The sequence below is a fragment of the Panthera pardus genome, unplaced genomic scaffold (assembly GCF_024362965.1).
Source record: "Panthera pardus isolate Hobbes unplaced genomic scaffold, ASM2436296v1 HiC_scaffold_22, whole genome shotgun sequence".
NCBI classification, from domain to species: domain Eukaryota; kingdom Metazoa; phylum Chordata; class Mammalia; order Carnivora; family Felidae; genus Panthera; species Panthera pardus.
In genome coordinates this window covers 20,046,338-20,058,740 of record NW_026526788.1, presented here as the reverse complement: position 1 = coordinate 20,058,740, position 12,403 = coordinate 20,046,338, and the positions used below count along the sequence as shown (strand labels likewise).

The window sequence follows — 12,403 nt, the reverse complement described above, 5'->3', positions numbered from 1 at the left end:
TGTCACATCCCACAGCCCCTTCACTTGACAACTACATTATTAGAATGGTCATCATTTCAAACTAACAGAGTGTTGGTCTTTAAGCATACATCTGAATTAGCATTTCCTGAGTAAAATATTTTATCTCTGAAACTAGAGAAATACGATCAACCACTTAACACTTCACTCTGCCAAAGGCACGCGTGAGAATTGGCCATAGGTGTATCAACTGAAAGCCTAAGAATTAGCACAGCAGTTTTAAGGTCTCTACCAACAAAAGGAAATGTTAATTTTCTGTCAGAACTATAATGGCAGAGAGTGGAGTATGCCTCGTAGAACCTCGAAATTTTTCATAATGGTTCCTGTGTTCTAGCTGCTGACAGTAACTTCAATCTTTATATACAGCCTGCCAGGTTGCTACTAGATAGAAGTCTGACAATGAAATTCACATGAGACTGTTCTTTTTAGTATTTTCTTTTACACTAAAAAACAATGAAAAAATTGCATATTTCCTTTTGCCATTCTTCAACAGTCTAATTTATTACAAAGAAAATTGGTGCAGAAAAAAGGTCAATCTACAATGGCTAATGATTTTGAAACCCTTAACCAGTAATTGTTTTGCAGCCTACAGTGTTCTGGCTGAACACTGTGATTCTTGAATTAATCATTTTTATCCACGTTTGGGTTTGCATTCTATCCCCAGTATTGTGTATGCATGTGTGTACTCTAATTCCACCCTGGCTCACAAAAGGCTTACGGCCAAAATCTGATACTGTCAGATTGAAAAGGCCTTGCTTAGCAAGTCACGTGGAGCCTGGCTGAGAAGTATGGAATGCTGGATCCTTTCCCCATGTGGCAAGGATGCCAGCTTCCCAGTCTCACCCTGAGCAGTGCAGCCAACATCTGGGAAACATAAAATTTTGGAGCTCTTGTTTATGATACTTCCCGCTGTGTTCCTGGCACATCTGAACATGCTGAATATTTAACTCATATCTGAAAACTTATTTTTGTTGAATATTTGCTTTTTCCCCCTTTGGTGCCTGCTAGTGATACTCTTAAATAAAGGGATTCTTTATATATTTTTATGGAATAGTACATCTGTCCTTTGCTTAATCTCAGCCCTGCTCTATCATTTATGACACTTTCTCCCCCTAACAAAAACACATTTATCCAAATTTACATCTCTGTAACAGCTTATCAACAACTTTTAAAGAAGGTATATAAAGATAGTAACATACTACGTTGAATCAATTTGATAGCAACATGTTCACAGGAATAGAAATTAGAACAAATCACCATTAACGACTTCTCTTTATGTAAATAAAGAATGGTACCTCTCTTGTTTGCTGAAAGAACAGACAGGAAGAATGGGTAGGGCACAACTGTACAAACCTCGAAAGTGGTTGTCATTGTGGGCTTATAGGACACATGGTTGGCCCTTCTCAGCTCCTTTATAGTTTCAGCTGGCATGGATTTAGAAAACCCAAGGCCACTCCAGGTATTTGTGGGTGTTCTGACCTCCGTCACCACTGGTTTCTTTAACATAGCTTTGGGAAACAGAACATAAAACAAATGTTTGGTATTTTCAATGTTTTTCTTAAATAAAATATTGATGAAAAAAAAAATATTGATGAATGTTGTTTCTTTGATAAAATGTAAAGAAATTATCACTGAAAATTATTTCTTAACATAAAATACCTTAAAACAGCTTCATAAAACACTAAATACCAAGTAAACTGAAAAATGCTACATTATTTCTTAATTGATCTCATGCTATTCTAATCAACAAAATACATTCAACCTCAACAAAATGTGTACAACTTGAACCTAAACATTCTAAATTTCTTTTTATGAAGGTACAATTGCTCAATTCAACATGAATACTAGAAAGCCTTTTATGGCTCTACTAAAAACATATATATTATATATATATATTAATATTATTATATATAATTATATATTATGTTAATATATATTAATATAGATCATTAATATAGCACAAACCTTTAGTTGCTAATAGTTTCTTTTGTTCATAGTCAAATGCCTGAAAATAAAACAGAAAATATCTTTATTGCCAGTCTATCCAAATGTCATGCCAACACTCCATAATTACGAACAAAGGTTTTGACTATAGTCCATGAATCCGCCTGGGACACATGCTAAGCTTTGCACCACAATGTGAATCCAGTGCAAGTCTGATACATTTCAACATGTTTTCAAACTAATTAATTAGAATAAATTAACTACTTCTGACATGACAGTGATAGATTTAGAAATTTTCCTTCAAAAGAAAAAAATATCCTACTTACTGTATTTAATGCACTAGGGCCAATACATGCTAAAGTATAGTGAATAACCTAAAAGTATTAGAGCTAAGTTTCAAAACACGCATCTCCCAAATGCTTTCTGGTTATCTACTGGCCTCTTTGTTTCTGTACATCCTCTCCTCATTTAAGTAAAGGATGGCATGAAATGGGATGATGTTAAGACAACTTAAGAAATTATTTGGCCTAATTGGCACAGTCTTTGCTTTTGAAGTGGGATAAATGACTAATGTCTAGCTTTGATCTGTAATGACATTAAGCAATACAATAAAATTAAACCTAGTTACTTTTTATTGTACAGGACTAGGAGGTCATCATTCATTCTTTCCATTCATATTGAATAAATGAGTATTCAGTCAGTCATGTCTAGTAGGGACCAAGGCAGGGCATTTTGAAGAAATTAGTCCAGACATAGCTACATCTCAAATGCTACTTCAGTGTTCTCAGCTCTCCAATTTAGGGGATAGCTAAGACTTAAGAATGTCTCAAAGGCCTACCAGGAGGGCCAAGAAACAACTAGGGAGAGTTCTTTTGACCCTTCCTCCAGGAGGACTATACCATCATATATAGGGTGCCCATGTATGTTGCAGTCTGAAACAGGATACTTCTGAGAGTGAAATGTGCTACACATAAAAATTAGGCCAGAATTATAAAAGTCAATGGGCTCATCCAGACAAACCAGGATGTGTGATTAACTCCAAGAACATGACAGTAAATCAGGAGAGCCAGGTTTTTAGATAACACAGGTCGATAATGTTTTTGAAATCCTAGGTCTAAAATGGCCTTGGGAATTAAAATCAACTTGTAATGATTAATGTCTATCGGTAAGGTGTGGGGAGATCTTAAATTCACTTGTTCAGTAAATATTTATTGAGTGTCTTCTGGTTAAAGAGACTGTGCCGCTCTTTGTGGAAGAATATAACAATGCATCAAAAATTGTCTAGACCCTCAAAACGTATAATCTTAGTGGGGATGGGTAAAAGAAACAACTAAAATTAGGAAGTGAGAAAAGTGTGAAGAGAGAGCTGGAGATACAGCATTCCAAGAATGGTCAGGAGACAGAGATCATTTTTAGCTGCAGGAATCATCAGTTAAGTCTTCAATCTCTCCCTCTGTCAATGCTTGGTGACTATTATCATTCAGTTCTTAGTGACTTTAAAAGTTAGCTCTTCATTAATGACATAAATAAATCTATTTAAGTTGAAACCCTATCACCAAGAACATTCTTATCCATCCCAAAAGAAAGGAACATGAAAATGATTCACTGTAGATGTAAACCTGACAGAAAAGAAGCACCAGATGGACAAAAATTAGAAAAAGGGATAATATAGGGGATTAGAAATTGCTTATATAAGAAAATTTTAATTTGTGAACTAAAATAAATCCACCAGAGAAAATGTAAATGTTTTATAAAAACATTTATCTAAAAACTCATAAAAATGTTCAAATGTGAAGGATTAAAAAAACAAACAGGCCTGAACTGTAGCTTTCACTAACATCATAAAAGTATAATTTAGTTCCATGAGTTAATTTCTTTGACATACCTGTGATAGCTTGTTTTTAGGATTCTGTGAAAAGTTATGCCCTTCTTTGGGAGGTTCGGGGAGGGTTGTGGATAACACATCTTTTACTATGAAGTAGGAAAGTCTACCTAGCAATTCTGATACTGAAATAGGATGTTTATACGAATCTCTGAAAGCACAAAGTACAAAATCTTTACCTTTCATATTGTAGTTTACATGGAAATCAAATTTTCAAATTTCATGATCAATAGTCCACTCTGAATAACTAGCCTAATACTTTAAAAATGGATAGAAAGAATATCCCTGCTTAGGAAATAATCATAAAATTCTCTCAACTAACATAGTCATCAATAATATTTAGCATTTACTTTCAAAAACCTAAAGCTTCAGATTAGTTATTTTTATAACTATCTAAATGACACTAAATTTATCATCTCCATTAAATAGATAGAAGAATATTATATTTACCCAAGACTAAGTCATGAGGCAGTAATACTTAAAAATAACAGCTTTCACATGTATGTAAACTTTTTTAAGTGGCCAATAAGTGATGTCATTTGTGTAAGATACAGTGATGTAAAACATTTTATGTCAATTTTAATATTGTATTTTAAAGAATTCTTCTTGGTTAAGCTAACTCCTGCTTTTCATTTTTAACATTTATGGCATACCAATTCTTAACTACTGTGTATACATTTAAATTTAATTTTGACTACAATGCAGAAGGAACCCCTAATTCTGCTCTACTGTTAACCATTCACTGAATTTCCCATTCCCTAACCCAACCTCCTACATTTGGAAGACTCTCTCATTTTTTACCATTACCTGCATGTTGACATATGATGGCCTTGGGGCCAGGCAAGTCCTTTCAGAGTTCTGCTGGGCAGCTGCAGCCCTCTCAGCAGCACGCTCACTTCCAGGAGCCTTTTTGTCAGCCAAAGGGCTTTCTGCAGCACTTAGTTCAGGATCTGAGAGCAGTCTGTCAGTACTGCTGTGAAACAGTTTGGAATTTAACACTCCATATTTATATACAAATGTACTGAACATCCCCTATGTGCCACATTTACTATACATCTATACCACTGTCAGCTATTTATATGTATTATTTCATTTAGTCCTCACAATCCCTCTCTGAGGTAAGTAGTAGACAGATAAGGGAAGTACCTTACCCAAGGTCATACCTCTGATAAATGGTAAAGCTGAAATTTGAACCCAAGCATATGACTCTAGAGCTGCAGTTGAAATGATTTCATGATACACTTTGATAAACATTGTATGTATGACATATTCTATATGGTACATATGGAATAGACACACAGACAAGATTTCTAATTTGCACATATCAAGAAGATAGCAATGAGTCATGCATGCGCAGTCTAAAAAGAGTCAATCTGAAGGCATGTAGATGATCCAATTTGTGTATGTGAAATGCATATGATACAAATCTAATAAGATACAGATAGCAGATAAATAAGTATTTCCAACACCTGTTCAGGGTGCATGGATGAACATAACGGCTCCGTAAAATAGGAAAAATGATCTGAATTAAAGATTGGTAATGCCCTATACAAATGCACCTCAAGTTCAAATCTAATTCCAGGTTAAGCTTAAGTAAAGGAGAAATAAGAAACAGTATTATTAGTCAAAGAGCTGATCTGTTCATTCATTCTTTCTTTTATCACTCACTATTATATCATGCCAGGGGATTCAGAAGAATTCTTAACAGGCTATTGGAACAGAAAAGGAGGAGCAATGAACTCTGTTTGCTGACAAAAGTTCACAAAGGCTTCACATAGGACGTCAGAACTGGAATTTAAAGGGCATCTGCAGGTTTACCAGCATGAAGGACAGGAGAAAAGCACAAGCAAAGGAAAGGAAGGAGGTAATGTGGACAGCTGGTGCATTTAAAGCCAGAGTGTAATAAGATGAGACTTGTGTGTTCAAAAAACTGCTGGAAGGAAATAAAGGACTGACTGAGCTGCTGAGAGGGTGGAGGCAGGGAGACTGTTCTGGAGGTTGCAGCTTAATTCAAATGAGAGGTAAGTTCAGAACATACTTAATGATGAAAGGAAAAGGCATTCCCTTCAAATGCTTCAATACAGGGAAAAAAGCAAATTTACCTCTCTAACCTATGCTGAATAATGTTCACTGTGGCTCTTAGTACCATGTGAAGAAAAACACAGATAAAGCAGATTTGGACAAAATGGGAACAACAGTAATTAACTGACAAAAGGGTTTATAAAAGCAAAAAAAAAAATTTGGTAAGAAAAAGAGGAAATAAAAATATAAAGGCTATATTTAAGATATTCTCCTCTGTAAGGATATACAAGAAAACTAGTAAGACAGTAGAGGAAATTGGGTGGATGGAGATGGATGGGAGCAAAACCTTTAAACACAGAAGCTTTCCACTGTATTTTTGAAGTATGAATAGATTGTCTATTTGAAGAAAATAAAGTAAATGGGAAAAGAAAATAGAGTAAGGATAACACGTCTGTAACTGTGCTATGGTAAGGAGAGTTACAGTTAATACATTGTACTCACTGTGGTTTATAATAAATAAAATCATGAAACTGTCAAATATTTATTATCAAAATTAGCAATTAACTACCTTGAAATAAGGAAGCCAGAGTTTAAGTTAAAGACTCAAAGCAAAATAGAAAATTCACAGCAGGAAAAGTTCTAACAGAAAAATCAGACAGTAAATATTGCCCTGCTAAAGTTTCAGAACAATAGGGATGGGTTTAGAAGACCCAGATATAAACCTAGCCAGTTATAGAGAAGACATGAGTGAAAATTACCAGATGCTATTCCTTAATACAATTTTTAAAAGGAAAAAGAAAAGTATAAAGAAAAATAAAAAACACTCTTGAAGAAGATCAAATCCACTTGATTAAAACAAACTCAGCCCATTACATTTTATTTCAAAGGATCAAGGGATTTTAAAGATTAAAATACATACTGTAAGTGTGAGTTTTTCGTGCCCTGTAATAGTTCTACTGTCTGCCTTTTGGCACAGGAAACTTTGGAGGGACCCATCATCTGTTTCAGGTCACCCGCATTCCCAGAATGGGAAGGACTTCGAGGCATGCCTACTTCAACAAAAGCATCGTTACAACCTGCAGAAGGGATAAAGTGAAAGTGTCAGCTTATCGTCAACGACCACTTATGACAGAAACAAATCAGAACCCAACTCTAGGAAGACCCAGGCATACCAGCTTTCAACTGCAAAGAAGGCAGCTTAAATTCAAGCTGTCTCAAATTTCACCCAAGATGAAATATGAAGAGAGACCCTCATAATTTTTAAAAGATTATTAGGGGTGAAAGGGTTATAAAAAAAAGAAATAACTCTACTTGGAAAAAAATCATGTGTGTACATTTAGTAAATTGACGCCTTCCTCTTACATAATTACACTTCAATTTAGGAAGTTCCAATGTAATGGGAAGTGATTTCTTTCTGTGGGAAGTGTTTTTCAGTTTATCTTTTCCATGTTCTTTGGAATTTTATTCAAGATGTCTTTCTGCATCCTTGAGGCAAGATGAGTCATAACTGGTTAGCAAAACCAACTTGAAATCACTGCAGAGACTTTTTACAACCCCCTTTATCCAAGTAACAGACCAGGCTGAAGTTCAGAAGGGAAGATACCTTCTGCAGGGTTTGATTTGGGAGATGCCTGCTCAGGTCCAGTTGTTTGTCTAGATGGATCACTGTGATTCCCACTCAGTACTTTTTCTCCAAGTGATGAGGTGGATATTGCACCATATTTTATATTTGGAGACTAAAATAATAATAGAAAATAACATACAGATATGGTCACAATTCTAAAATTCATTGCAGGTGAAAGTGTAAACATATTACCAGTGGCTTATCTCTTAGAAACAGCATAGATCACACTACTCTAGCAAAGGATATTACCTGTGCATGTCCATTTAAAGAAGCAGAGATTTTTTTTCCTTCTGTCTGCATACTGTTGATATGGACATCAACAGGAGTCAAGCCAGGAGGGGGAGATGGAGCTGTGTGCCCATAGGTGGGCACTCCAGACAACAAAATATTGGTTAATGTGGCTTGGGCAGTAGATGGAATCATAAGATGTGGTATAGCAGAAAAACCTGTAACAACATTTCATGAAGACAGATATTAGACCGGAAAAAACTCAGATTCAACAAACATTACTTTATTATTTTCAGAAAAACAAAAATACCCCTCATTTTTTTGCTATAAATTCAGAAGAGAATTCAATTTTGATACCTCCTCTGTAAAAAGGTTTAACATTACTATAAAAACACAAAATAATGTTAAAATGGAACAAGACTTTAGAGAAAATTTAATCTAAGCTCTTCATAGTACTGATGAGGAAACAAGCTAGATTTAGCATGTCCATATGACTACCAAGCACATCTGTCCGAATGGAACCTACATTTGTTAATTACCAGGTCAGTGACCTTCTGGTGTCTTTGCCACTGCTTCCTGCTCATCGCACTCTTCTTCCTGATCTGCTTGTCAGGTCTGAAGACTGTATTTCACTTTTATGAAAAACCCACTGCTTGTCATGCTTCATTTTAACTAATTTACACATTGGGGAATTTGTGTTTACCTGCAGTATGCTTTGAACCATAATTTTTCTCTAAGGAAACAGAGCCATTAGTGAATTTTACTTAAAAACTGATACCTAAGAATGCATGCCTTTGACTGTATTTGAATTATACTCACCTGTGGCACTTGAAGTGTTAGCAAGTGGGGGTGCCCATAATGTGGGACTCGGGGTGCCAGAACTTGGACTTTGCAAAGGACTGACTGAGCTATTAAGAGCGTTCAAGAGTGAGTTTGGGGTTGTTGATGTGTTTAGAGATAAGGTGGTAGGCCCCAAAAGACCTGCAATAAATGAATGTAAAGTCAATATGCAAAAATTCAAGATTTGAAAATACAGATGGCACCAATATTGCCAGTTGGAATGCACAGATATAATCTGATATTTTCTAAATATAAAGAACAGGTTACCTTCTTTCAAACATCCACGTGAAATATTGCATGATACAACTCCGACACAGAACTCAGACTATCCACAAACATATGCTGGTCAGAAAATGGGAGATAGGTGTGTGCAAACCAGGGAAACGATCAGGGTCCCTGAGCACTGCCAGCTGCTCTGCATTCATCTCAACTAGCCAGGATGAACCAAATTCTGTTCAAGTGGAAGCTCATTTTTATTTCTCTGCATAACTCACTGTTTTCGGTCTCCAAACTAACTCTTTTCAAACCACCTGCAATTAGCAGAGAACAGGGGAATGTTCTCCTGCAGCAGAATAACTTCATTTGGCCCATTTGTGGATAGGCCGAGCCACTTGGAACAGTTTTCATTCATGTGTCAAAACAACCTCTCTGGTACTCCATCTCAATGTGTATGAAACTTTCCTCAGAAACGATTTTTTGTTTCTTGCTTGTTTAAAGGATTTAATGTTTGATTTAAGTAATGAAAATTTCCCTTCAGGCATTTAAAATATATTCTAAAGTAAAATATGAAATTGTATACAATTTTCCAGGAATATTTAAAGTATTAAGTATTACAGGATAGGTACAGACATGAAAACATTTAAAAACCTGAGTAACTGAATCTTTGCTCACTTTTTTCTCTCTAGTGTAGGAACAACTTGGTTCCGGCTAAATTCTCTCACCTGCCACTTCCTGATTCACATGCATATGTTATTATGACTGTCCAGGTCTCCAGTGGAACGGACAACTTTGGGAGATTAGAGGCCAAAGGAAAAAGAGTCTGTCTTTACTGTAATGATGCCTAGACAGGGGTACTTGGAATCTTAATTATATTATAACCATATTATAATTTTAAAAGCATGAAATAACCATTAGGAAAAAAGTTTACAGAATGCTGAGAGTATTTTTTCTGTCTCAGATCAACACTGAGTGAGGCAGAATGATTTTCTAGGGTTATTACATTCACTTTTTATATTAAGGCTACTGAAAAATGTGCAAGAAAGTAGTGAACTAGCATAACTGCAACATGGCAATGAACTTTAGCCTGTCAGATGGAAATCCATAAATGAGGCAGTACATATCGTCACAACCATGAAACGCCTCGCCTCACTTTCGCAAAGAACTAAGGCACTGAGGGGTGATGCTCTTTCATCTTCTATTTTTCTTTTTCATCTTCTTCACCTTAGATATAAATACAAGTCCATTTGCCCCTCTTGGTGGCCGCAGGCTAGATTTCCTTTGCATCTGGATGAGGCAGTTCTGACCTCTGTGACTGGGGGTTCTGCTCACTTTCACTTCCCCCTCTCCCTACCCCTCATACAGATCTGCAATTACTTTTTGAAAAGCACACTGGATAATCTTTACCTCTAGGGATGGATGGCAATATTGCAAATGCAAGAGAGAACAAACACATAAATTATAGTTAGCCTGCTCACTTCACTCTCAATGGCATTCTTAATTTAAAAGAACAAACACAGCCACTGAAAATAAAACAGACCTCGATTATTTATGCCGAAATAAAAAGAATCTGAGTAACAAAAATCTATATTCTAACAAAAAAACCCAAAATGGATTGATGTGAGTTTTGTTGCTTTTTCACTTGATCTTAGAGCCTGATGAGAGAAAAAGCCTTTAAAATGTAGCCCCAAAAGGTAGAAAGAAAGGGAACTGGCTAAGCAATCCCCCAGTGACTGAGAAGCGCTATAATAATAAATTTTATACCTAGTCCAGTGAGTCCAAGGCCTGCTGAAGCTAAGATGTCCAGGCTGGGACATGCCAGGCCGGCAGGGCACGATGCTGGGGATGGACTGGTTGCTATGGTAACCCCACTGCTTTCAAGTCCGAGGAGACATTTCCTTGCTTCATACATATTTAAGGCATTTCGCTCAACACTTTTCACAATCACAGACTATGAAAACACATAATGGGAAAGAAAAAGGTGATATGCAAGTAGTCTACAATGTATTGGGAGGTGGGTGAGAAACGAATATGGTAAAAAGGATTCCAGTCAGGGAATCAATGCTGTTTTAAAATCAATTAAAAATTCTAACTGCTTATTTCTTATGTTTATTCCTTTTGGTAAAACCATAAAATGTTAGTGACATTTTATTGGGTATGTCCTGTGTGCCAGGCACTGTGATTGAAACTGCACATACATCTTAATGCCTGGCAGACACCTTCTGGGTGGGAATGAATATTCATATTTAGTGAGGATAAGGGACCTATCCACAGGCACAGCCTAGCTGGAGGGGCAGCGAGAAGACTGGACCTCAGGTCGTTCGCATCTACAGCCCATTCTCTTTATGTCCACTTGCCTTTTTTTACATTAAGGCTTTCTGCCCTTTATCTCATCTTTACAAAACAAATCAAACTAGTCACTACATACAGACTGCATAATAACAGTCACTTACATTTGACATTTATAGCCTACTAGTTAACTAATAGACTTTAAGGTACCACTATTCCTCACTGATGACATATCTATGGCAAAGCTTATGGTAAAATAAATTTCTAAACAATATATTTTTTCTCAATGGACTCATCTAGAAAATTGGAACTGTGAACTCAAGTGGGAGAGCCTAAATGGGCAATAAAGAAAATTTGTGACTGAGAAAGCAGTTAATGCAGTAGTCAGCTTCAGGGCCAGCTAGGAAGAATTAAATAGCCCTGGGATGCTACAAGGCTTTAGAATTCTCACAATCTATTTTCCCCTGATCTGTGCTCATTTCTTACTAAGCTCCAGGAGTTTCTCGTGTGTTTGACCCTCTTTATATGCACAAAATATCTTCTGTCTTTAGCTTTTAGTCCTGGTATCTACAGTGACTTCAGTCAACTCAAATTAGTCAAGCATGAAGCTTCAAGATACATAAAATTAATGTCCTGTTCTCTAACTCTAAACTCATTATATTAGGCTCACTTAGAATCGGTCCTATCTTTTCCTTTAAAGTTTACTTTTGAAGAAGGCATGATTGTTTCTCTTTAGACACTGAACGCCATGTTATTTTACATATATACAAAATTGTCCATGATACATATTATACATACACCATGATACACATAACAAGATTAACAAAAATTAAAAAATGGAAAGCATAACTGTTACGTGTTTTAACTACTAGAATAAAAATTTTCATAAATGATTTCATTAGTACATGTTAAAAGAAGCAACCTGCTTCTTGTCTTCTGACATCTGGTACAAAGGTCTCTTCAGGGTGTATAACTAGGCATAAATACTGGGGGGTCGAGGCTATCAATATTTTCAGTGTGATCTGACAGTCGCTATTGTTCCTCAAAGTGGCTGTGCCAATTTACCAAACATTAATGTAGGAACATTCCTCTTCCCTCACATTCTCACTAGCATTTAACATCATCAGGTTTATCCTATTAAATTTTGACTATACATGTAATTATTGAAATTCTGCAAGATCTTAGAGGAGAAGTTCCAAGAAGGCTGAACTGGGAATACTTCGTTATTTACTTTTGATCACTTTATTTTCTTAAAGAGAATGGGCACCTATTCTTTCTTTATTTTTTTAATATATGAAATTTATTGTCAAATTGGTTTCCATACAACACCCAGTGCTCAT

At 36.0% G+C, this 12,403-nt stretch overlaps 1 protein-coding gene across 5 annotated transcripts in view; it reads right to left on the bottom strand.

Annotated features, from left to right (window-relative positions):
• Nucleotides 1-12,403, bottom strand: part of BICC1 (BicC family RNA binding protein 1) — a 289,154-nt gene that overhangs the window by 19,011 nt on the left and 257,740 nt on the right. For 4 of the 5 annotated variants that reach the window (XM_053910294.1, XM_053910291.1, XM_053910293.1 and 1 more), the window contains 8 exons: nt 10,539-10,725; nt 8,538-8,699; nt 7,740-7,936; nt 7,470-7,602; nt 6,786-6,942; nt 4,652-4,817; nt 1,984-2,023; nt 1,372-1,526 (listed from right to left, as the gene is read on the bottom strand). In XM_053910294.1, coding sequence (XP_053766269.1) covers nt 1,372-1,526; nt 1,984-2,023; nt 4,652-4,817; nt 6,786-6,942; nt 7,470-7,602; nt 7,740-7,936; nt 8,538-8,699; nt 10,539-10,725 — 1,197 coding nt within the window. The remainder of the gene's footprint in view (nt 1-1,371; nt 1,527-1,983; nt 2,024-4,651; nt 4,818-6,785; nt 6,943-7,469; nt 7,603-7,739; nt 7,937-8,537; nt 8,700-10,538; nt 10,726-12,403) is intronic. The other variant, XM_053910292.1, reaches the window with a different exon arrangement.